This window comes from Opisthocomus hoazin, chromosome 1 (assembly GCF_030867145.1).
Source record: "Opisthocomus hoazin isolate bOpiHoa1 chromosome 1, bOpiHoa1.hap1, whole genome shotgun sequence".
Taxonomy (NCBI): Eukaryota; Metazoa; Chordata; class Aves; order Opisthocomiformes; family Opisthocomidae; genus Opisthocomus; species Opisthocomus hoazin.
The window spans coordinates 28,834,290-28,859,611 of record NC_134414.1 but is presented as its reverse complement, the minus strand read 5'-3'; the positions used below and the strand labels follow the sequence as shown (position 1 = coordinate 28,859,611).

The window sequence follows — 25,322 nt, the reverse complement described above, 5'->3', positions numbered from 1 at the left end:
AGCAAGCAGCCATCTTAATATTCTGTCTCCTTTTATAGACTCCCAGTTCCCCATTGACATTGCTGCAGTAAAGAAAGATCATGATTTTCTTGACAAGGACCTTGTAGAACCTCTTTGCAGGTAAATAAAACCTAACGTTTCTTTTCTGTTTATTTAAAAACATGAGCTGATTTGTTATTGTTAACATAGCAGCAGAAGCAGCAACAGAGATGTTTGCTTGTCCACGTGAATTAAGCAATGATATCTATAATGATACCATTCTGAATTAATTTCTCTTACGGAAAATCCTGGGGTAGGATCCACTGCACTCATAGAAAACATCACATGATTTGAGAAGACCCAAATCCAATGGATTTGAAATACCTTTTAAGAAAGAACTAGCAGTAGTGCAAGAAAACCCTGAGTAAATGAAGGAGTCACATTTGAGTTGCACATGAATAACTCTTATGCCTGAGCACAGCAGAAAATATGAAATTTCACTGCACAGAATTCAGCAAATACTTTCTCTGGCAGAAGACGTGGTTTTCATGCTTCCGTGATTCCCTTGGTACTCTCCTTTTGGCACCAGTAACAGAAGTGGGACCAGAACCCCACAGTACTACAGCTGCTACAACTAATCACTGGTTTGCTCCTCTCAGAGGGCTTGTGTTTGCTATTTATCTAGCTTTTTATACTCTGCCTGTGATGAATGTATGATATTGCATTGCTCAAGTACCGTCCCCCAGGAGTCAAGAAGCAGCAATGCTGTGGTAGTTTCGCAAAACCACATTGCAGAGGCATTGTTCCCTTGTTCTTTCTCCTGTGCTCAGCTCAAGCTGCGTTCTGCTCCTCTCCTCTTCAGTGAGGACAAAAAAGCATCTGGCCCCTAACCAAACAGGCTTTATTACACGTTATGGAAACTTTCACAACACCAACATCAAGATAATTGGACAAAACTCTATTTCCCTTTCTGCAACTGTGGCTAAAGTCATCAGAGAGTGTATGCTGTTCCACTGCACATCACACTGTGCATGGCAGGGGTTAATGAGTCTGTGATGGAGGACTGCAGAGAGGGTTTCTGAGAATCATAGAAAATAGGGCTGGAAGAGAATTCATCCAGTCCATCTCTCCATCCCGGGCTATGCCTTGCTTCTTGGAGGATCCAGGTAATTCCTGGGCATAGCTGTCAGAATGCTTTCCCAAAACTCCCTTGCTGCGAGACCTATCACTTCTCATTTTGTCTGTTACAGTTATGGGGAACAGAATATTTTCTTTTTCTGTGTAGTAGCCTTTGTGTCTGAAGACGGATTAGTAGGAAGGACTTGGATCCTTCAGCAACTTTTCTCAAGGATGCCAGGGGAGCAGAATAACTGCAGACTTGATCCACCGCTGTTCTGTGCAGCTTGGTGGGAGGAATTGCTATGCCCATGCCTAAGAAACCTTCTCCCCACACGTACATGCATGCCTCTGCTTCAGTCTGGCATGATGGAAGGCATACTTTGCTGTAGTTTGGGAACTGGAAAGCAGGAGTGGTTGGAGTTTGAGACGTCCTCCCCTCTGCCCTTTCCCACAAAGTCGGAGGACGATCCAAAAGAGCAAGTATGATGTCTGTCCCTGTGCTTTTCTTGTGAGAGCAAACAGTGAGGTCCGGTCATTGCATAGTTCTGTGACTCTCCCTAGTCTTTCTTCTCTGAAGTAATTAGCAGTGGTAGTACTTCAATCATGGTCACCAGGCATCCAACACCTATGCAGCTAAACAGGAACAGCTCACCTCTTGCTCCTCCGGCCTCTCTGTAGACTCATAGATACATCCACGACATTTACACCAGGTTTATATATTTATGAGGATTTCTTTGTGAGCTGAACAGCTGGAGACTGTGGTTTTTTTCTCTTTTATTAAAAGGTGAGGTTTTGGAAAAGAAACTAGCAGCTGGAGAGATGCACTTATGTGACAGAATGCTTTATATTAGACTGAATCAAGTGATACTGCTGAGACCTGTAGTACCTAAGCATAGACACAGATCTTTCCAAACTATTTTATTCAAAGACAATGAGTTTTATGACTGTCTAGTAACTTTTTCTGTAATTATTTTATTTAGAAGACAACACCTGTTGACTTCAATTTTTGCCAAGAGATTTAAACAGCTTAGATCTAAATAAGGAATAACACCTCATGTACCAGCCAGGTAGAATTACAAGTATTATGTACAGGTTATTTTTTCAGATTGCAGACATTTAATTTGCTGTAACTCAGCAGCTCCAATCTTATAGCTGAGAGCGACCCACAAAAAGCAGTTGTGCCAAATGTCAAGATTTGGGTTCATAAGAAACAGCAAACAGTGCCAGCTGCTTCCCTCAGTACCAGCTTTGTTACTGTGGTAGCTATCAAACAAAACCCTTCCAAATTTTCCAGTGCACTGGAAATCCTCACAGCTCAGCTGATCACTGTGTCTGGTTTTCTGCCCTAGCTTTGCTCTGTGCTGGCATTACTACAAGGTGTGTGCCCGTATATCATACGAGAGCAGCAGGCTCTCACGCACTTTCATGAAATAGGAAGTTAAAAAAAGGTTGGTTATTGGTCCTGTGTGCACCGATTCCCAGGTTGGGAGCCAAACTTCTGTTCTTCAGACACCCAAAACTGCCCTCGAAGCGATGCATGACCAAGCCTCCACACTGACTAACAGTGCATTCAGCCCATAGCACTGAACAAAATGGGGTTCTCATTTTTATTTGGAGGATAATTTTAAAGCTGGAATGCCAGACTGGATAATCGGTTTGAGCAGAGTTTTAGCTCTGAATGGCAACGGTTCTAGCACAAACATTGACTTTCTCCGCTCTTGCGGATTGAAATCAGACTCTCAACCTCATTTTATAACAAGTTTTCTTATGGCATTGCAGTATACAAGACAACATGAGGTACAAATTGAGAGGAACCTTTTCTTTTTTTAGGCAGCTGGCAGTATTTTAGTCAGAAAGCCTAAGACTCCCTGTTGTAAAAGATTTCAGTGACCTTTCTGAGATATTCTAACACTCCTGCTGTTTACAATATAATTTGAAAATTTGGCAGAGTAAAGACCAAGTTTGAGGCCTTTGGGTTAGAGGCATATCTATCAAGAGATTCCACTCAGATTTTATTGAGTAACGAACAATAGAAAATTGCCATGCAATCTGCAGGCAAACGCGGTCAGCCTGCCAAAATAATAATTGGGCATGAAAATTTTATAGCTGGATCTCTGTGTCATTTCCAAAATAGCAGCAACCAGCTCTGCTCTAGGAACTTTTGTGGCTGCTGTGATAAGAGGGTGAGAAGGAAAAGCCAAGACATGTTGTACTTTTTGTATTCAGGTAAATACAGTGACTAAGAATATAAAGAACAGGTATGTAACAGTCTGATACGTAGGCCCCTAATGCAAGCTCTTAAAATGTGAACTGTGCCAAGCAGCCAGCAGCCTATTTTCCCATAGCTAGTGTCTCTTAGATAGCTTGCAAATAATCCAAAGGTTGCTGTACATGGGACATCCCACCTTTAGAGTTTTGAAATGGTTATTGTATAGTCAGTACTATCTGCTGAGTTATACTGCTCTAGGTGCTCTTAGGAGATAAGCCCAGCTCATCACACGCAGTACCGAAGGCCCTGCTCTGAAGCCAGTAGAACAACTCCCATTGACCTCAAGGAGAGCTGACTCACCTCATGTGAGCATGTAGCCTGTAAGGTAATTCACTCAGTCGCAGCCATGACGCAAAGCAATAGGACTGGAAAACAGTAGATCTCTTCACACACAAAACTGATTGAGCAGGGACATGCGAGTGTGAGCCTCACACACCAGCCTTGCCAGTACTGGGAAGACCCTCATTCAGTGTTCAGACCTCAGCAGAGCCCAGCACAAGGAGTTGGATGTCCTCTTCCCAGGTTCCACAGCACCAGAAACAGCTAGCTAAGGGTATGTGTACGCAGCACCTAAACTTGGCTAGGAATAACGATAAAACAAAGAAATAGTGTCGTATTTCCCTCAGAGAGGAGTTTATGAAACCACATAACGTGTTTGGCTGGTCACGATCCATGAGAGAGGTCATTTGCAGATCTGCAGAGGCAGGAGACACAGTCCATGCTGACCGTCCCCATGGTGCCTCCTCCTGCACGAACAGTTGGTGCCCCTGGCTGCATTCCCCACCAGCTGCTTGGAAGCAGCTGCAGAACAGGTACAGAGGCATGCATGGAGCTCCAAGTCACTTCAAAGTTGTCTTTCCATTATCTGGATGGCTCTTCAAGCAGGACAACAGGTCACCCATGAGGTTTTTCAGCTAATCAGAGCCTGCGTTGCTACACACTTGTGTGTATTTGTAAACATTACTTAGTGCTGTACAAGATGCAAAAGTCAGAGATTTCCTCCTTCTGAAAAACTTCCATCATAAGGGTTAATAAGTACAGCACTGGGGTTGGGATTCAGAACCCTGAACACCTGTGTCTAATGCCATCTCAGATCTCCTAAGGTATCTCAGACTTCTCCATGGGCTGGCTGGACCTGGAGGACCTGCAGCAGCTGAAGGCCAGGCTTGGTACTCTAGGGGATCTAAAATAGCACCAGACATCTCTGTTTGGGCACCTGAATCACTCCGCTGATGTTTAAGTATTGTATCAAGGGACATTTTAAACATAGACATGATGTTTCACCGTAGAGGTAAGTGTTAAACCATAGAGGTAGTGTTAACCTGTGATGGCCTAGAGAAGAAATAAAATTAATATCAGTGAAGCACTTGCTGTAGTAAATACTGTGCAGGCTTCCCCTAGACACTGTAGAGTTTTCCAGACAAGCATTCAAATGCATCCGAGATGGTTTGGTTTTTATATAGCCACCTCTCTTGTGTTTATTTAATGTGTTTTTTTCCTGCCTTTTCTCAAGTCCAGATTTTGTGGTTTGTTAACATTATGAACAGGCAGTCTTTTCCCGTGTTTGTAAGCAGTGACATGAAAATATAGTGCTTGTCTCGCTTTGACTGGGACAGTAGTGACAGCCTTCTGTAGCCAGAGACTTTTATTTTTGTTTTTTGAAAGATCAGTTGAGCACTTGGCTGTCAGTCATCTAATGACTTTAAGCAGTTGAGAAAAGCTTTCTGCCAACGCAGGCACACCAACAAGGTGTAAGAAGCTGAAACAGAGTGACGTTGATTGGAGTTGTTAGTACCAGGCAAGCTCACAAATACGATCATTAGTTCTCTAATTTCACTGGCAAATCTTTCCACAGCATTGGAAGAGGCCCAGAACACATGAAGATGTTTTGTAAATGGGTGAATTTAAGACCTGAGGTTGAGCCCCTGGCACCCAGGAAAAAGTAGTTTTGTTTCTGATGGAGTTCTTCATAGCAAAGCCAGGTTAGAAAGTGGCCAGGACAACGGTGTGGCTTCCCAAGCCTCCACTTTAAATAATGACACTCACTTTCATAGAGCTGACCTCTCAGTCTCTGCTGAAATGGTCTCTCTCTCAAATGCCGTTAGCCGGAAAGCGATGGCTTTGGACAGTCTTGTTGGTTTCACTGTGTGCTTTCTTGCAACTTTCTGTGCTGAAGAAGCAGCTCTTTTTAATAGAAACACCACAGCACTTTCTGCTGTGGGCTGGGCACATCCAGAGGTACCTACGTGCAAAGAGGGCAAAGGGTACATCAAGGGTTGTCGCTTCCTTGTCATCCTTCTCCTGAAATGCGTGGCTTGCTCCTCGGTTTTCAGAAGTCAAATGGCACCATGGTGAATGGAAGGAGCACTCGTCCCTGTGCAGGGTCTCTGACCCGAGCCTCCGGTTCACCTCTCGGAGGAAGCTGTCTCCACAGACTGAAAGTTGGATTGGAGTCCTTTGAAAATATGTCTGTGCCTCTGTGTATTTGGAATCAATATCGATATGCAAATTTAAACATCTTGTGCTCAAAAGAACTGCGGAACACCATTCAGCTCCGGGGCCCCAGATAAATGCAACTCTGGGTTGAGAAATTCCATGTTTGGGCAAAAGATGAGTTTTGCAATAATAGATGTAATCCCTGAGGAGGATTTGTGGGCAGAAGGCTGAATATGCAGCTACAGAGCCACAAAGCCTGAAATTTATTACAAGAACATTGCTATCATGGATGCAGCGTGTGCTTGTGCATGCATTATACTCACATTAATATGATGAGCACAGGACTTTTCTGATATGGCATAACAGGTTTATTGGCTTGAGTTAGGGAGGAGTATTTTATCTACAAATGAGCAGATGATATTTTGTGAGGGAATTTTTTTTTAAGGAAGATCCACATTTGGTGGTCTGGTTCTTTATTAGTGGTGGCAATTCAAAAGAATTTCTAATATTAGAAGTCCCAGGGAGGAATATGTTAATGCCATAATGTTCTTATGCTATGTGATAGATTATATTATTGATGGGATACTTTTTTTCATGTGTCTTTGTAATTTATCCCACACATTTTAAATGTTACCAGTTCTGGAGATTTGCATCCTCTTCCTGAGACCCAGAAGCAACAGGGGAAGCTCTTGCAGCAAAGACGCAGAAAATGCAGGCAGCCTGCAGAAGAGTGTTGTGGGCACATGGCTCTCTCACTCTGCCTTTCTTTATTTTGAAATTCAGCCCTAAATCTGGAAAAAGTTCAAAATCGAAGATATTTAATGCTGAGCTTCCACTTTTAAAAGATGGATAGTCTCATGAATCAGGACCTTCTAGTATAAATAAAAAATAATAATTTATGGTTAACATGGTAGGTGCTCTATTGAAGGAGCATGTTCTCATGTCCTCTGACCATCTCTGCACATGGACGGGCACACACGTACACACATACTCATTCACTTTCCATCTTTATCAGATTGTCATTTCAACTCACTATCATTGTGGGATAGCCTTGGATTTAAGGACCAGAAGCCTTACAGAGTCCTTGATAACATCATTACAAACATGGTCAAAAATAACTAAAAATATTTATTTAAATATGTTAGATTTGTTACACACTGGGTGTGTTAACCTGTCTGTAAGATCCACAGATACGGGAAAGGAGATATTGACTGTGGAGAAACAATTAACTAACTAAGAAGTGTTCTTCTTTATGTCAGCTTTTTAAAGGAAGTGCTAACTGCTGAAAGTGAGGAACTGCATCTTTTTCTTTTGTCTTTCACAAGTGCTTTGAAATCCCCTAACAGTAACCTTAAATTGGTTTAGACCAATTATGTTACCGTCCTGCAGAAGGCAACTTAACCTCCTTTGTCTCCTGTCATTTCCCCATCTCTCGGAGTTGTTTGGTTATACCTTTGCTAAGTACTTAAATGTCTTAGAATTAAAAAGCAATCTATAAAACCTGGCTATCAAGTAATGTGAAGCTAAGATGTACTTTTGACTCAGTGGTCTTATAGCCTGGAATAATATGACCAACATAATTCTGAAGCCTGTTGTATGCCATTGGCAACCTACAGGCTGATAAGAGAAAAGCTTTTGAACTTCTGAAAAGTCATGCCCTTTAATCAGAGGCTGCTAATCTGAATTTGCTTTGCCCTGTAGACGACTGAACACACTGAACAAGTGCGCCTCAATGAAACTCGATGTGAACTTCCAAAGAAAAAAGGTAAGGAAACTTCGTGAAATGTGCTGGCTTTTGCCCCGGCTTTTGTGATAAGACCTCCCCAGTTTAGTCTTTAAGTCAGTAATGCTTTTAAAAGTAAGTTACGTGTATTTGACTTTGAACATGTGTGTCAGCATTCTCTGGACATGTGATAATGTGAATTGCTGAATCTTGAAATTATAAACAAAGTAGAGAAAACCTGTGACTAATACAGCAGGAACAATACTACATGTGTTAAAAGGACACATGCAGTACTTAAAACTTTACGTATGTGCAATTCAAGCTGGTGGGTGAAAAGACAGTGCGGTTTCTTTAGGCTGGCTTGTTTGCCAATGCCATGTGAGTACACAATGGAAAACACTGCTCGGAAAAAATGGAAGCTGCTCAGATGAAAACAATAGCTTTTCTTTATTTCTTGTACTGACTTGTTCCCAGTTAAGAATATGGAAATAAACTCTGCCGTCCCTACAAGCTCCTGTGTAACACGGGAATCAGTTGAGCTTAAAGGATTTCAGTGGGGACTGCAGAAGCTGCCTATTGATTTTGAGAGTTTTGTAACAAGCCCAGCATTAACTGTTGAACGTTTGTATTTCAGGTCACAGATTCCCCCAAGCCCTTCCGTAGTGTACAATGGTAGATGTCGACTCTGAGAAATCTCGGTGTCTGTTTTTCCTTCCTTGGAGTGTTTAATGCTTTTTAAAAACCACCTCTGAGAGCTGCTTTTTTTGTGTCTTTGCAGATTCAGTCTATTCATGCTCTATTCACTGTTTGAGAGAACTTGAACAAAGAATGGTTTTAATGTCCAGATATTCTGCTTTTGGCACATGCCCATTTGTTCCTCTGTGTACGTAGCCTCTTTTGCTTGCATTTTGTGCACTCAGTAGAGCTGCGGGGACCTCTTCACTACTTCAGATCTGATGGGTTTTTCTCATCTTTGATAAGTTCCAGCGCTTTCCCCATCAAACACTCACATCGCACCTGAGAGAGGGAACAGTAAAATCCCCTGACCACACAATAACTGTATGATTTGGGCAGGTAAAAGCTACAGGAAGAGGCTGAGGTCTTTCAGCAAAAACTAACTCAATCGATTGTGCCATTGACCTGCTTGGAGCAGTGTCTGGTTTGCATCCATCAGCTCGTGTACTTGTGTTCATGCAGGGATACTGGAGGTGCACAAGAGACAGAATTACAAAAAGCAACATATAGGTGAACACTGATTGTCCTCTGGAAATTTACTTAGTTCCTGTCCTTCTTCTTTTCAACAAGTATTTTGGGTTTAGTGTGAGGTCTGTATGCTTGCTTGCTTGCTTGCTTGCTTCTTGAAGTGTCTGATTATGTTGGGTTAAACAAAGGAGGATTTTCTTGTTATCTTTAGGTTTTTATTAATTTTTGCTGCCACTCCTCCCCGCTCTGAATGGATTGAAGCCCTCAGCTGCTCTCCATGCAGATAATCATTGATTTGCTATGGAAGCGAGACTGCCTTACTTGGTACTCTTCCAGGGGGACAGAAGCTAGTTGGGTCCATACCTGCACGAGGCCAGGGAGAAGCAGAGCACAGAAAAATGTAGGCAAAGAGGGGATGAAGGAGATTTGGGATGACAGATACAGAGCAAGTGAAAGCAGAAAAGAATGTGGGGGAGAAAAGAGGGAGGGGAGACTGCTGACAGGAGGAAATGTAAATGCAACAGTTAAAGCTGGGAATTGGGGCTGCAAGTGAACACTGAAGCTAGTAAACTTCTTTGCTGTAGATGCTGCCTTTCCTAATAATCTCTATGGCGATCTGAACAATGAAATGCAAAATCAGCTCGCTTTGGAGGTTCATCATAACAGGTTTGCACAAGACTAGCACAGCTGCTTGAGTAATTCATCAAGATACGGCCAAGCGAGCTGCCAGGCAAGGTTACTGTGAAAGCCAGCACGGCATGAGCATTTCTCCACCGCCCGCTCTCCCACCCAAACCATTCATGCTGTGGGCCACGCTCTTCCCCTTGGCTTCATCAAGATTCATACAGAAACCCTCGTGTATGTGTTGCAAATATGTCTGTAAGCAATTTGAACAGACAGAGATTAGCCTTTGGATTAACTGCCTTCTGCAGCTGTCAATTTATGAGAATTCCTGCCCCCAGCTGGAAAAATGTGGCAGAATTCCACCACAAATAAACCCACTTTTTGCCTTTTGTTAGCATCCCTCTGTATCTTAGGCAAGTACACCCTCAGTCAAAAAGCTGCACGATTTTTAATCAACTGTGACAAATCTGTGAATCAAAACCTCTTTCTCTTTGGCAAATGTTATCAGTCACTCCTCAAAAAACTTACTCCTTCTCATCTTCCCAAACATAATGGTGTTAAATGGACTTCTGAATATGCTCCAAAGCCGTGCACTTGATTTCACCCTAGGTCAGCAGAAGTATACAGTCACTGCTCCAAGATGTCTGCTCTGCCTGCATAAGATGAATCTTTGCTTTCAGACCTACTCTTGATCCACTGTCCCCGTAGCTGCTGACAAGTCGGTTGGCAAAGTGCTCTCCGCATTTTTTTTAAGACAGTCTCATTTGTCAGGGCACTCTGATATCTAACAAGAACAGTGGGTCATTCAGGATGTTCGTGGCTTCCAGAATTTCGACTGATTCCATCAAAAGAAAAGCACATTATGTCAGGACGTGCAGTGCAGTCGAATTTGGAGTGAGTCACCATGGCAGCATTTCAGTATCCAGATATTTCATTTGTCTGATTTTGCTTCTGATGAAACATAAGCATGTTTCATTACCAATTAAAAAAAATAAACTAAACCTTTTTTTTATTTGGCTGCAAATTTCAACACTAAAAACCCTCTGTATTTTCTGACTGGCTCTTGGGCAGAGTGTAATCCTATCTTTGTTGTGGTTAGAGGCAAAACTTGTTTACTACAAATACTCATTTCTGTTCTCTACTTCCTTTAAAAAAATTTTAAAACTTATTTTCTTCTAAAAATGATTTAAAGTATATTCTGCACTGGGTTTATGTTTATTTCTGCCTCTTACTCTGTGCTCTCCTCTTGGTGTTTTTCACAGTGTCTCTACCACTTTGGTTAGTTTAATCGATTCCAGCTTGTAGAAAATACAGGCGAAATCCTGTCAGTTCATGCAGTAATGTCAGTGCAGCTACAGGGACTGGTGTCAGCCAAGAACTTTCTTTAAGGTCCCTTTGGCATACTGGGATGTACAACAAATGAAAAAATATATTTTTATCCTTTCGGCTGGTGCCATCAACGCTTCAACAGTGGTACGCTTTGTAGATATAATTATCACTGTTAAATATTTAAAAGTACATACCCTTGCGGTTTCTAAAATTTCCACTTTGTGGCACTGCTAAGACCACAATAGATGGATTTTTAAGTGCCTGAGTCTGTCTAGTCCTTCACTCTGTACATGCGTACAACAAACTGTGGAGCTGAAACCATGCTAGAGCTGACTGGTGTGCCATTTCTTCCCTGCAGACAAAACGGCCACAGCAGTATTAGCTTTTTCTAGCCCCTTTCCTGACGCTCCACTAGCTGTTTAATTTTTCTCTCTAGCTAACCGCAGAACAAAGATCTCCATTCATTCCTGGGAACTAACGTCAGCTGCAGGAGCATTGCACATCTCAACATTAACAGATAATAAAGGAGTGACTAAACCCAAAATTTCATAGCTATATTTGATTTTATGGTTTGGACATGCTCTAAAACACCTGCCTGACTTGAAGAGATAAACTGGCAAAAGCTTATGGCATTGGTGAGACCTGGCACACTACTGATCCCTATCTCCATCTTTTGCGGTTTCACATTGTTTAAGGTTTTGGGGGTTCTGGTAAAATTTGTTTTCCATTTTTCAATTAGACAGGCCAGCGGAGATCTAGTCAGAGATGGGAGATAACTTTACCATCAAAACTTCATAGAAAAATACTTCTAATAATAGACTTTTAAAATGAGAATTTTTCCAGTCCCAAAATAGTGTTTCTGGTTTAGCACCTCATTTCAGTCTGACAGCCTGTCATATTTTACTGCCTTCATACCGCTTCCAAGAGTGTGAAGAGCTGTTTGGATGTCATGTAGGTGAAGTTAGTTTGTTCTGTTTTAAAACAAACGTACCAGAATCATGCAGCATAAAGCCGGTTCAAAGTCAAGGGAAGGATACTCATTAGCAACTGTGGCTTCACATCCTTAGAGAACAGCGAGTTCGACACCGACTGCGCGGTTCATGCTGAAGATGTATCTTTTTTGTTTGAGCAAACAGATGAGAAAAATGTCACAGGGAGAGCTTTTTTATCCAAATTTTTTTCAAGACGCACATTGTCTGCATTGCAGAGTAGCTCCTGGACCTGCCTAAACATAAGCAGAGCTCTGCATGCCCCAGGCTGAGAGACGAGACCACGAGGGCTGTGGGGCTGCTGCTGCCCTGGCAGAAGTCAAAGGGAAGCCAGAGACAGTGGGGCAGGCTGGAGGCTGTCAAGTTTTGGGTGCCTCTCATGGCAAAGGTGATGAAGATAGTGGTTGCCACTCTAGGAAAGCTCACCACAGACTGAGCCAGGCTGCTCCTCCTCCCCACACCTCCACGGCTGCCTTTGCTGCCTTCCTTTGCCTGCACTCAGACCCACCCCAAGCAATACCTCCAAATATTATATATTTTTATTGTTATTTTAAGCATCATGGCTATTTATCTGCAGTTATGTTACTGAAACATAATCTTGTTAAATGTACCTGGTCTGTGAAGTTTGTAGATGTTTACTTAGTTCTCACTGCAAAACTAAGTGCAGATTTGCTGTCTTGATTTCTTAAATGGCTCGTATTGCTGTAGTACCCAGCCACTTTCCAGTCTTTACAGTGTGTATCTTAACACCAACCCTGCAAGGCAGGATCCCTCTACTTGGACCTTTCAAAGTGCTTTTTTATCTAAACAGTCACTATGGGCATCAGTCCTACACAGTTCAGCCATCCGCCCGGTGGAAGCCGAGAGGCATTGGTGGGACTTAGGAGCTCCCTGAGATAGAGCAGGCTTTTGTTCCTTGTTAGTTAAGATACTCACTGCAGCCTTTACAATTAAATGAAAGAAGCTGTTATGAAAGGACTAATGACCAATCTTTCATAAATTAGGTTCAGGGAGACTTTACCACCTATTACTCACCTGGAGCAGCACAATTACATTAATTCAAATAACAAGCAAACACACCTGCTTTTAACATGTGCCACTTGTTGTTTTCCAGAGTGAAGACTCAGATGAAGAAGACCTCTGTGCTATCAGTAATAAATGGACTTTCCAAAGAACCAGCAGACGATGGTCTCGGGTGGACGACATTGATGCTTTGCTTCACCGATCAGACAGACATGGATCTTCTGGGGACATTAAAATGAAAAATACAACAAGCAGCGAGAGCGTCCTTACAGACCTGAGTGAACCTGAGGTCTCATCTATTCACAGCGAGAGCAGTGGGGGAAGTGACAACAGGAGTCAATCCGGCATCAGCAGCACTGCCAGGGAGACCTACGACTGCTCTGGCCAGCATGATGTAGAAAGCACACTGCTGCAAGACTCCACTGTGATAAACACCGCCCTGTCCCCCAAGGACAACCTAAAGAATGAGAAACCAACACGAACCAAAGCAAAAACCTTTCTAAAACGAATGGAGACACTAAAAGCAAAAGGGGTGCATGGAAAACTAAAAGGCTCAGGAAGAACAGGTCCTTTAGAGATAAGTGGACCTGTTCTCCAGTATGAGCCGAAATCCTTGAAAGACATGCACTGTGTGCAGATAGTCAATGGCGATCTCCAAAACTTAGGACAAGATTCAGTCAAAAGAGGACTTTCCTTTTCTGCCAAATCCAGCAGTGACAGCAGTCAGTCCGAAAACAGCAGCAGTGGGGTGAGCACACCGTGTTTGAAGGAACGCAAATGCCATGAAGCAAACAAGAGAAGTGGGATGTACCTGGAGGACCTAGACGTTCTGGCAGGAACAGCCTTACGGCAAGTGGTGGACCAAAACCGCAAAAATGAATTTCATTCCCAAGAGAACTTGGTTGTGCACATTCCCAAGGATCACAAGCCAGGGACCTTCCCAAAGGCACTTTCTATTGAAAGCCTCTCACCTACAGACAACAGTAACAGTGTGAACTGGAGGACAGGTAGCATCTCTCTGGGAAAGCAGAACTGCTCTACTCCAAAAGAGTCCGGATTGATGGCTTGCTGTCCTAAAGAGAGCAGAATTAGTATTTATGACAATGTGCCAGGTTCCCACTTGTATGCTAGTACTGGAGACCTCCTGGACTTGGAGAAAGATGTCCTTTTTCCTCATTTAGATGACATTTTACAACACGTCAATGGACTGCAGGAGGTGGTAGATGACTGGTCAAAGAATGTGTTGCCAGGTCTGCCAGTTGACGATGTGTCGGTCAGGGAATCTCCGTCGTTGCCTTTCCAGTCACCCACACAGATCACACTTGATTTTGAAGGAAATTCTGTCTCTGATGGCCGAACAACACCGAGTGACATGGACAGAGATGGAACATCCCTGAATGAATCCGAAGCCACTGGTGTTAGGGACAGGAGAGACTCTGGGGTGGGAGCATCGCTCACAAGACCAAGCAGGTAGGTGGCAAAATTTCTTACACGGATCCATGGACTACGAAATACAACGAGGCAGAGGCTCTCAGCCTGGCAGCTGGAAGGTGCAGGGTACCATTACAGTTGTATTCATCCTGTATGGGGATGGGGACTTCCCAGCGAAGGGTGGGACTTCATGAGAAGGGACTTCCTGCTACGGAAATTCTTATGTGGAATCAATGGAGAATCAGTTTAATAGAGAAAATCAGGGCATTTTTTTCTCTCTTCATCCACTGATTACATAGTAGGACCCTGTATACGTTGTGGGATATATTTTCAATTTATCTTCTAAGTTACGCACCTCGGTATTAATGCGTCAGTAGCCTTGTGTACTTTTTTTATGCACTGATCTTCTTTAAAAATTTGTCCCTTTGTGCTCGGAGAGAATTTCCCTAGCCTGCCTCAGTCCCTTACATGACGGGATGTAATGATGTTATACAATTAACTTCTTAATAAAAGTCAAAAGCGGGATTTTGTTAGTAGTTTACAGACCTGTTTTAAGTCTGAGGGATGAGTTGCTGTTGAGCCAAGGGAGCCAAGTCCTGGGTAAAGGCGTTAGTGGATCCATACTGCTGTGTGTAGGGTGGCTTTGTACGTGCAAAAGCACTGAGAAAACACCTGGTATCTTCTGATCTGCCATCAGTCTTGTCATGTCCTCACAGAATATTTTGCCATACCATATTTTACTGCTGCCTGTGCTTGCTCACCACCATCACAAGCAAGTGAACTCGAGGAAAATACTGAGTAAATGAGCACTGCTAAATTTTTTAGGATTTGAGCCAGAACTCATGTTTAGCAAAACAAGAAACTGAAATGATTTTTTTTCCAATGTATCCAGTATACAGAGAAAGTGCATTGGAGTAAAGAGAAGTGGTGAGTGGCTTAATAGCCTGGTGGTTACGGCTCTTGCCAAGGAGACCCAGGGTTCAATCCCTTCTCCAAAAAATCCTTCAGTATTTAATAATAGAGATATTTGGAGAACCTCATCTCCAAATACCTTGGTGGTCAGGCCAGTCCCCTGGGATGTGAGGGACCAGGCATCAAATCCCAGCTCTGAGTCAGGGAGAGAACATTTGAGCCCGGATCTCCCACATCGTGTTGGAAATGTGTGGGCTAAAGGGCACAGCAGGCAGCACTGCTTCGCTGAGTACATGGATGGGACCCACACCCACTTGTGAATCTAATGTTAAAAAATCAAAGGTTGGGCATTTCCAAAGTTAAAGAGCTGGAGCAAACTGTTTTATTTGCCTCCAAGCTACATTTTCTTTCAGTCGACACACCATGAGCCATAATGTGTTTGCATATGTTTGTGTATGTTTTATATATTGCCCAGCCTGTCTCACAGTATACCATCTTTTTCTGCCCAGTTAAAGCTGTTGTCTTATTTTTCTGTTGTTTCTTTTGCGAAAGGCGATTGCGATGGCATAGTTTCCAAATCTCTCATCACCTGAGCCACTCCATCGCATCACTTCACATCAGCAATCAGTCAGCAGCCCAACTGAACCTACTGCAGAAATTCTCTCTGCTTCGTCTTACTGCCATCATGGAAAAGTACTCCATGTCAAACAAACATGGCTGGACCTGGTGAGTACCATTGATAACTGGAAAAAAGATCTTACGAAAAGAAAATAGTTTCTGCTGATTCTGTTTTTCTGGTAGTAAATTCAGTAGGAATTAGGGGAAGCAATTGATTTCAGCTGTAGAAGTTGAAACTGTCCCTTTTAATCCATTGCTGCCTAGTGATTCAGTGGCAAAGTCAGAAATAGATCCTGGAGATCTGACTTCATTCCTGTTCTCTAACAGAGAGACAACCCCGGCCTCTCTAACAACGCTCCAGTTCCAGAAAAATAAACAGGAGTAGGAGAGAGTGATTAAAAGTAGGAAATGTTTACAGCAAGTCTTCCCCAGAATCCATTTTGTGATTCGAAAAGAAACAGCTGCTGCTGATACTTCATGTATTTCATATTGGTATGTTTGTGCTGTAAAAGAAGGACTAGAACAGTTACGAGAGTTTCCTCTGCAGATCAAAAGATGCAAGCTTTAGGCTAGTCCTGGACTTGCATTAGAGGGAGCTTGCAGCCGTGGGTGCTTGCAGCCACAGGAGCTGTAGCAGCGACCTGGACACTCAGAGAGTGGAGTGAAGGGCAGATGGACGTGAATGCTGGCAGCGTGGCTCCTTCTGCAGCAACCAGCTACAGAAACCTGCGTGTTCAGTAGCAGACGAACCCTGATGGGCCAGGCAGATAGGGGTATACCAGAATGAAAATGGGCATAGAAAAGAGATTATAAGTATCTCTGAAATAATCAAAAAGATAACAGAAATTTTTCCTAATACACAGAGACACTGAGTGCAAAAATAATATGACTTGGCATTTACACTGCGATTTCCATGTTCAGAGCACTTTCACCAAAACCCCACTAAATTCAGCTGTGAGCTAGATAAGACAAGTTTTCCTTTCGAAATGGAAAAATAGATACAAGGGACTACATGTGAGATTCGCCTCACTGACATCAGCCAGTCCAAAAAGGTGTAAGTCTGATCTGAGCAAGTCGTTTTGGCTGTCTGTGGTCAGTGGAAAAAGACAGGCCACTCCAGAGGCAGCTCATTCTATCCGAGGCTGAGGGTTTGGGTCACCCTCCAGAGGTGCCTCACTCCACAGTGGGTGCAGGGGCAGTCTGGACTGCTAATTCTTTCTAAGTCTGCATTAAGAGAGCTAAAATTCGATAAGATGGGCCCCCAGATCACTGTTCTCCGGTGCAGCTTGCTGTGCCTAGCTGACAATGTCTGTACCGAAATGAATCTCACCTTAACCAACTCCAAATAAGCAGACTAGAATACAGCAAATTCTAGAGCCTGCTGTTTGTACAAAGGTTTTCCCCCCTGACAAATATTTCTTCAGTTTATATAATCAGTCTCTAAGGATTTATAAGAGTGGGACTCGAAATAGCTGTAAAGGTATATGCTGTACTCCTTCAGTAGGTCATTTAATCCAAGTTTTATCTCCTTCCCACGCAGATGAGAAAAATCTTTGTCACATTCAGGTCATATGCATCTTTTTTTTTTTTCTTTAATTTCACTGCAGTCATGACTTCCACAAAGGGAATCCAGTTTGTTCTCATTTTCACCATCATTTCTGGAAGAAAGCAAGCTCACCAGCTTCACTGAAGTTACTCAACTAGAATAAATCATGTAACACCAGGGATGAATCTGGCACATAGGGATTTCCCCCCGTCATTTATTACCGTAAATTGTTGGTCAATAGAAATGCTAAATCATGTAACTGGTGGTATAAAAGTCATTCAGCATGTTAGGGGACTGAACCTCCTTTTCTCTCAGATACCTTTTCCGGGATGCTTTGCTGTGCCATTCCTTTGAGTTCCTAATGGGTGCTTTAAACCATGTTGGCTTCAGCTGGATGACATCTGCGTAGTAAAAGGTTGTGTTAGAACAGCTTGTTATGTTATATATTAGAGCCAGAGGCCATCTACTTAAAAAGCTCAGTTATACAGGTTGTAAAGTGTCCATGTATTGTGCATTAAACATTATTTCACCATGTTTATAAAAAAGGAGGTGGCCCCAGTGACCAATCTCTGCCAGCAGTGTTACTCAGAAAGACTGCGTAAATATGCTGGTATTTTCATACAGCCTGCTTGTGTTAATTTTCAGGTCTGTGCCAAAGTTCATGAAGAGGATGAAAGTCCCTGACTACAAGGACAAGAATGTCTTTGGTGTGCCCCTGATAGTTCATGTCCAGAGAACAGGACAGCCCCTTCCCCAGAGCATACAGCAAGCACTATGCTACTTACGGAGCAACTGTCTGGATCAGGTAGGAACTTTACTTCAGAGACTCCGCTGATTTTTTTCTGAAAGGCCACCCTAAGTAAGGAATGGTGAACCTTTTTGTACTTAGTACCAGAATTATTTGAAATTTTTATATCTCATGTTGGGCCCAGATCTCCTCTGGTGATTTGATACTTGGTGCCGATACTAATGGTTTGCCTTTTTGAGATTTGTATCCAGCTAATCTGTTGAATTCCTGTAGCTATAAAATTCCTGCTGATTTGTATACAATAGCCTACCTCAAGGAATGACATGAGATCTTTATGTCTATTGAATCAGAGCTCAGGGCTCCCAGCTTCCACCCCTGTCTGCACTGCTTATGCTTGACTGTTGCCACTGAGGGTTAACTGCATTCACCATTTCACAAGATATGGTACAAAAGGTTTTATTTACTTAGCAAAGAAAGAAAAGTCCAAGAATAGAGAGCAAACTCAGCAAAATATTCAAAGTATTCTGTTGACAAAGTCAGATATATCCAGATAGGGTTAGGTCAGCAGGGGTTCAATGCCAAAGCCATTACAGTACGTTTCCTTTTATAGTGTTCTTAGCTGCAATAAGCCAGCTGGGAGACCCTCATGCTCGAAGTATTTCAGACCTTTTCATTCTCTTTAGCTACAGAGCAGGGACATACCAATCATGTTTTTACTGTTCTTCCCCTAAGGATGAGGATATGTATATTTATGAACACAGGACTGGGAGAAACCCCCTGGCTGATTGAGTTCAGTCCTCTACTATTATTGACCTCATGTCATATGATCTCTTCCATAATGGCTTTTAGGTAGTTGTAAGTTCAAAAGGACCAACCAGCATTTTATTCTGCAGACTTTGCGGCTCTCCTAGCTCTGCGCACATGAAAAGGATGGAAGTGGTTGGTTCTGAATCTTTCGATTTTCTTATCACTATTCTGATTTCTGTTCAGGTTGTTTTGTTGGGTGACAGTCAATTTCCCCAAAATGGAAGTCTAAAAGTTAAATGCCTAGCTGTGGATCACAGCCGTGTCCCTTATAGACCCTTCCTATCCTTTCTCTCTGTTGACTGTAAAAAGATTCTGTAGTGGTCAGACCTTACCATCTAACTGCTGGGCATCAAAAGTGAGATGAGTTCTGCCTGCCATACGTAGTCCAGTAGATGAGGGGTGGGAGGAATAGCCCGTTGGAAATGTATTAATAGGGGATGGAAGGGGAAGATGCATGGAGACAATGAGAAGCAATATATTCAGTAGTTAACATGCCTGGTTATCGCTGTGGTAGTCTGGGTTTGTTACTGAGCTGGGAAACACAGTGTAGGAAGAAAAGTCTGGAATCAGTGATGGAACTGAAGGAGGAGACCCTTGCGGAAGTATGAGGAGCAGGAGATGTGGGGATAGGGATGGGCTTGCAGCTAAGTGGCAGAGCAATAGGAAGAAAGAGAAAAGAGAGGCGGGATAAACAGGGAGGAAGTAAATGGTAGGGTAAAACCAAAGAGAAAGAAAAAGCTCTTCAGAGGTTTGAGGCGGTCAAAAAGAGTGTCCATGGGCAGCCTCAGACACGTATCTGCTCTGAGAGGGAGGGTTTCCTTTCTGGGAAGCATGAGGCATGCGTGAAAGGCCATTTAACTCAGCTTGAGTTTCCACTTAGAGCAGAATCGGGAAAACATGCAGTAGAAAACGAAGGAGGAGAAGTACAGATCGGTACCACTTAAAATATCTTTCCACCAAAAATCTTTCTAGGCCAAAACCCTCCAGGCAGTTCAGCTTTGCTGCTTTACAGTCCCTCCCTTTGTTCCCATTTAATTCAAAGTCTCCCAATGCCCAGCCAGAGGTCTGAGCAGCCTCCAGCCTCCCCCAGCATCTTGTTTATGTGTCTCTTCCATGTGCTGCAGAAGGCAGTTTAGAGTCCTGAACAGGCATCAGAGCTTCTACTGCATGCACTTGTTATGAAGTGGGGGTTGCTGTAAATTGTTGTAAGGTCTGGGTCCTGGTACTGAAATGTCTAAGATGGTATGAGGAGCCTCACCATTATTTGTTGGATATTCAGCTTGTGAAACAGAAACTGCTTTGCCTTGTCAGCTGAAACTTTATTTCTGTCATGCATCATATGACTACTTGCAGGGCAGACAATCCACGGCATGAGGATAATAAAGACATTGGGCCAGACTAACCTCTGATAAATCACTGGATTTATAGTCCCATTTCATTTACAGAATGAGTCTGTAATATTGCAGAAGGGAGCCTAAAACATGTTTTTCTATCAAGTGAAGAACTGTCCACTTTTGATTAATTATTATTAATTATTATTTATTATTATAATTAATTAATTATTAATTATTAATTATTATTATTATTGGCTGCCAAGAAAGCCAATGGGATCCTGGGGTGCATCAAGAAGAGTGTGGCCAGCAGGACGAGGGAGGTTCTCCTTCCCCTCTACGCTGCCCTAGTGAGGCCTCATCTGGAGTACTGTGTCCAGTTCTGGGCGCCCCAGTTCAAGAAAGATGAAGAGCTACTGGAGAGAGTCCAGCGGAGGGCTACAAGGATGGTGAGGGGACTGGAGCATCTCCCCTACGAGGAGAGGTTGAGGGAACTGGGCTTGTTCAGCCTGAAGAAGAGAAGGCTGCGAGGGGACCTTATAAATGCCTACAAATATCTGAAGGGTGGGTGTCAGGAGGATGGGGCCAAGCTCTTTTCAGTGGTGCCCAGTGACAGGACAAGGGGCAATGGGCACAAACTGAAGCATAGGAAGTTCCGTCTGAACATGAGGAAGAACTTCTTCACTCTGAGGGTGACGGAGCACTGGAACAGGCTGCCCAGGGAGGTTGTGGAGTCTCCTTCTCTGGAGATATTCAAGACCCGCCTGGACAAGATCCTGTGCAGCCTACTGTAGGTGACCCTGCTTCGGCAGGGGGGTTGGACTAGATGACCCACAGAGGTCCCTTCCAACCCCTACTATTCTGTGATTCTGTGATTCTGTGTGATTTTTTCCAAGAAAAAGGGAAATAGCAGTTTGGGTAAAGAACATTAAACAAAAACAGAGATTGAGAGTTGCAGAATGATGTACAGCAGGAGATTGCACAGGTGAGACTTGATGTTTGACCTCTTGAATGAGACTTAGCTGGAAGTTTTTAAAGGTTCTTTATACCAGCAAGGATACTTTCCATCAAAAGCAGAGAACTGAGCTCTCACATTTATCCATCACATGCCAAAACTGTATTTTTCTGGACAGAATTACCATGTGTCCTTCTGCATCTTCAGCACACATTTCTTAGAGGAAAAGAGATTTAAAATGAAGACGAGAAAGGGAAAGAGAAAACTGGACGAAAAGAGCCAGATGCTCTTTCTTGAATTCTGTTGTCAGAACGAAGAGCAGAGCTTCACTTGTGAACAGAAGTACAGTGCACCGGGACGTAACAACGCACGCTCCAGTCCTCTACTCCCTACACGTAAATTTAGCTCAAAGGTGACACTGAATTCATCAATAAGAAGACACAGCAGAAGAGCTGCCTCACAGCCAGTCTGGTGTAGCAGTTCATCTCCATATAAATAAATACATCCTCTCCCAGAGCTGTGGCGTGATTTATGTAATTAGTTTCATTAGTGTGTGAGTTAACAAGAGTCCTAAATACCTTACAGTTGAGCTTGGGAGGTGTTCTAGGGAGAGGAGGGTCCCACGTGAACTCTTTGCTGGCAGAAGTAAGCGGATGAAGGCCAGCAGGCATTCTTTCATTGCCTTTACACATTTTTGTTGGTGGACCATGGCACACAGAAAGCAGAACTGACCACCAGCAAGACAGTGGGCACGGAGGAACAGAAGTCTGCGATTCCAAACCTGAAATGCACCTTTTTCATAGGTCTTTCTCAATATTTCACCTTTTGCCCTGCAGAACTGAAGGAAAACAGTGCTAACACTTCCCAAATGAAACACTGTAAACACACTTGGGAATAAATAATGTGGTTGAGGCTCAACGCTCAGGAATTCACCCCGGGGGAATTCCATGGGTGAGAAGGACGTAAAAGCGCAGCACTGCCGTGAAGGCATCATTTGAAGAATTACCACTTCCTTTAGCACAGAGAGCAAAGAGGATAAAAAAGTATCCCAGTGACACTGCATAAGTAAAACCTCTGTGGCCCCCACTTTTGAACTGGGGTTTTCAGTGGGGCTTGGGGGAACTGTTGGAAGCAGAGAGCAGGAAAGGGAAAAAATAGATTCGGCCTTGATTTTAAAGCTCTACCAGGATGTACCAATCTTTTGCCACAGCATTTATTACTTAGCTGAGCATAATATTTTCTTGTTAGTCTTCAAAATACATACCCAAACAAACATGAGGAACTAGATTCCCAGCTGGAGTAAATCAACAGTCACCCAAGCCAAGCAAGCCACTGCTGATTTCTATCAGCTGAGCATCTTGCTTAAACTCTTCAGGCAGCAGAGAAACCACATGCACTCTGAACCCTCCCTCTAGGATGGGAGGCAGAGCAGCAGCGATATTAACTCTTACAGTCCCATTGTGAGAGCATGTGCTTGCCTACAAGACAGTGGGTAAGTCATGACCATCACATTTGCATGTTTCTCTTGTTCTTGCCTAGAATAAAACACACAACCCAAGCTTTGGTCGTGATCTGAATCCCCTGTAATAGATTTTTTTTAATATATGTGTATATTCTTTAAATAACTTTCTTTTTAACTCAGTTCAATGTGGTTCTTTTTTAGGTGGGTCTGTTTCGAAAATCTGGAGTGAAATCCCGAATCCAGGCCCTACGCCAGATGAATGAGAGCTCCCCAGAAAATGTCAGCTACGAAGACCAGTCAGCATATGATGTGGCAGACATGGTAAAGCAATTTTTCAGGGACTTGCCAGAACCTCTTCTCACGAGTAAGCTAGGGGAGACTTTTCTACACATCTACCAATGTAAGTTCCAATATTTTTATTATTATAAACAATTATACAATATTATATATTGTGTAATAATATATTGTAAATAATTTTGGTGTGTTAACACTGTGTGGGATTCTTTCTGCTCACCTTTGAGATGTATAAAAGAACTTCTCTGCCCTCTACATCTTTCACTGAGAGATTTTTAGAACCACCTAAAAGTTTCAATGTCAAAGTACTAGCGAATTTAATGGAAAGACAGTGTTCAAATCTTGACAAGCTTTGAAAATATCAGCCTCACAATCAGAAAGAAGCCAGAAGGAAAGGCTGCCATGGACATAAAGCATGAAGACTCATGTTTTTTTAAGCTTTCTTTAAACTGTGAGCCCATTTCATGGAGACATCCCGATACAAGTGAGTCTTCTGGTCATGGAGAAGTGGTACTTCACCATGAGAACATGCGCCTACACAGTCCCTTCTTTGCTGTGACTTTTGATTATTTGCCTTTCGTTAGAGTCAATAAAATGTACGTGAAAGCAACAAGCTGCCTTCATTTACATCCTCAGCTTCTACTTAAAGATCTCGGAGAGAAAGAAAAAAAACAGGATTTCTTCATTTCATTTCAGCATAAGCAGTCTTCAGCAAAATCTGAGTCCCAAATGCATCAGAAAGATGAAAATCCCTGTAAATCAGGAAATGACTGTGTATCTCTCCTCCAGACTGGGAGAGAAATAAATAATGAGGAAAACACTGAGAAGCCAGAGGAATTCGAGTTTTTTTCCTGACAATGTCCATTATGAAGGCCAGGCAGCCAGTGCTCTGGCAGATACAGAAAAGCATACCCAGCCAGCCTAAGCCAAATAATTGGAAGCACTAAAGAGAAGTGTGTCTAGTCTTTTCACTTGCAGACATTTCAGCTGCCAAAACAATAGAAAGCCATTTTTAAACACTGTATAATCCCAGTGCTAAAGAATTTAAGCTACTTCCGTGCCTCCCTTTACTGTAAAAATCCATCTGTGGCGTACAGTCACTAATGTATTTAACATCACAGTGTCTGTAGCTGGTAGAGGAATGCTGTGATCCTGCACGTGAGAGACAGCATCGCAACTAAATTTAGTGAATTTGGTCACACACGACATCTTGGGACACAAGCAAACAGAAACAGTTGGTGCCTAGCCCTGGACCATCGTTTCCCCCTCTTCTTTCCTGCTAATAAGGTGCAGGTCTTGCCTGCCTACACACACATCAGTGAGCTTGTTCAGAACAGCAACAGAAATTACTGATGCTAATAAAATGGCAATATCAGAGTTGTTTCCATAGTGAAGTGGCCGAGGAGAAGATTGTCCACTAGAAGAACATATTCTACATGTCCTTGGAAACAAATCTCCTTTAAACTATTGCTTGATGAAAATTGGGAATGTCCTATCTGGGCACAGGAGCAACTGCAAGTAAACAACCCCCTTGCCAGAGGAAGAGAGACATGGCACATCTCAATGTCATCAGCGTTGTTACGGCTGTAGCCAGAAGGACATCCCATCTACGAGTCAGGAGCCCAGCATTGGGATTCACAACAGCCACAAGGATGAATGGTGAAACATCGCTACCAACCAACAAAAAAATGCTGTAAAAAGGGACACGGGCTGGGTCTGTAACCCGACATGGAACTGCAGCTGGAAGAGCTCTTCTTTACACTGATCGGAGGGGGAAAAAAGTGCTAGGAAAGATTTTCTTGAACTGCACCAGTTGTTTAAAGGATTTCAGAAAGACTTGAGGATAGGTCTGTTTAAACCAAGGTGGGAACGGGTGAAAAATGGGCTCTGTAGACACTGGAGACCTATGTTTGGATTAAGAATGAGTAGCTGTGGGTTTTTTTCCGTGTGATCAACAACAAATACATTTTTCTGTTTTAGACAGTACTGACAAAACTCCTTTCACAGAAAGAAAAATATTGAAAATTGCTGGGATACCAGTTGTATTTCATAATGTCTGCAATTAAATAAATCTGTAGCTGGGAGTTTTTCTTCCCCTTCATCCTGTTTAACAAATTATTAATATGAAGTTAGGAAGGATTTTTCCTCTCCTAGTGTATTGGCAAGGGATTTCTCATTTTCTGGGACTCACTGAAGATCTTTTTCATATATTCAGGACTTTTGTCATATATCAAGGATGGCTTGATTTGCAGTAACACAGAGGACTGGGGATGAGATGATTACTGTTGTAATCTAAATGGCATAGCATTGATGAAACTTTCTCCATTTCCCTAAAACTCTCAGTTGCCTAATGTTTACCTATGACTTGAAGGGCTGGCAGGCCTTCTTCTTTATGCATCAGACCCACCAGTACAGGTGAGGGAGTACCAGGAGGCTATGTGAGGGGAAAAACCCACCTTGCGTGGATTTGGAAAAGGCTCCTCTGACTTCTCAGAAAGACCTGGCCTTGCTGCTTCTAGAAAGT

General features: G+C 42.9%; 1 protein-coding gene across 4 annotated transcripts in view; it reads left to right on the top strand.

Annotated features, from left to right (window-relative positions):
• The window catches only part of STARD13 (StAR related lipid transfer domain containing 13), a 267,832-nt gene that overhangs the window by 230,460 nt on the left and 12,050 nt on the right, over positions 1 to 25,322 (top strand). For all 4 annotated transcript variants that reach the window (XM_075420301.1, XM_075420308.1, XM_075420324.1 and 1 more), the window contains 6 exons: positions 39 to 120; positions 7,505 to 7,568; positions 12,786 to 14,164; positions 15,590 to 15,763; positions 17,847 to 18,006; positions 22,706 to 22,904. In XM_075420301.1, the coding sequence (XP_075276416.1) occupies positions 39 to 120; positions 7,505 to 7,568; positions 12,786 to 14,164; positions 15,590 to 15,763; positions 17,847 to 18,006; positions 22,706 to 22,904 (2,058 nt within the window). The remainder of the gene's footprint in view (positions 1 to 38; positions 121 to 7,504; positions 7,569 to 12,785; positions 14,165 to 15,589; positions 15,764 to 17,846; positions 18,007 to 22,705; positions 22,905 to 25,322) is intronic.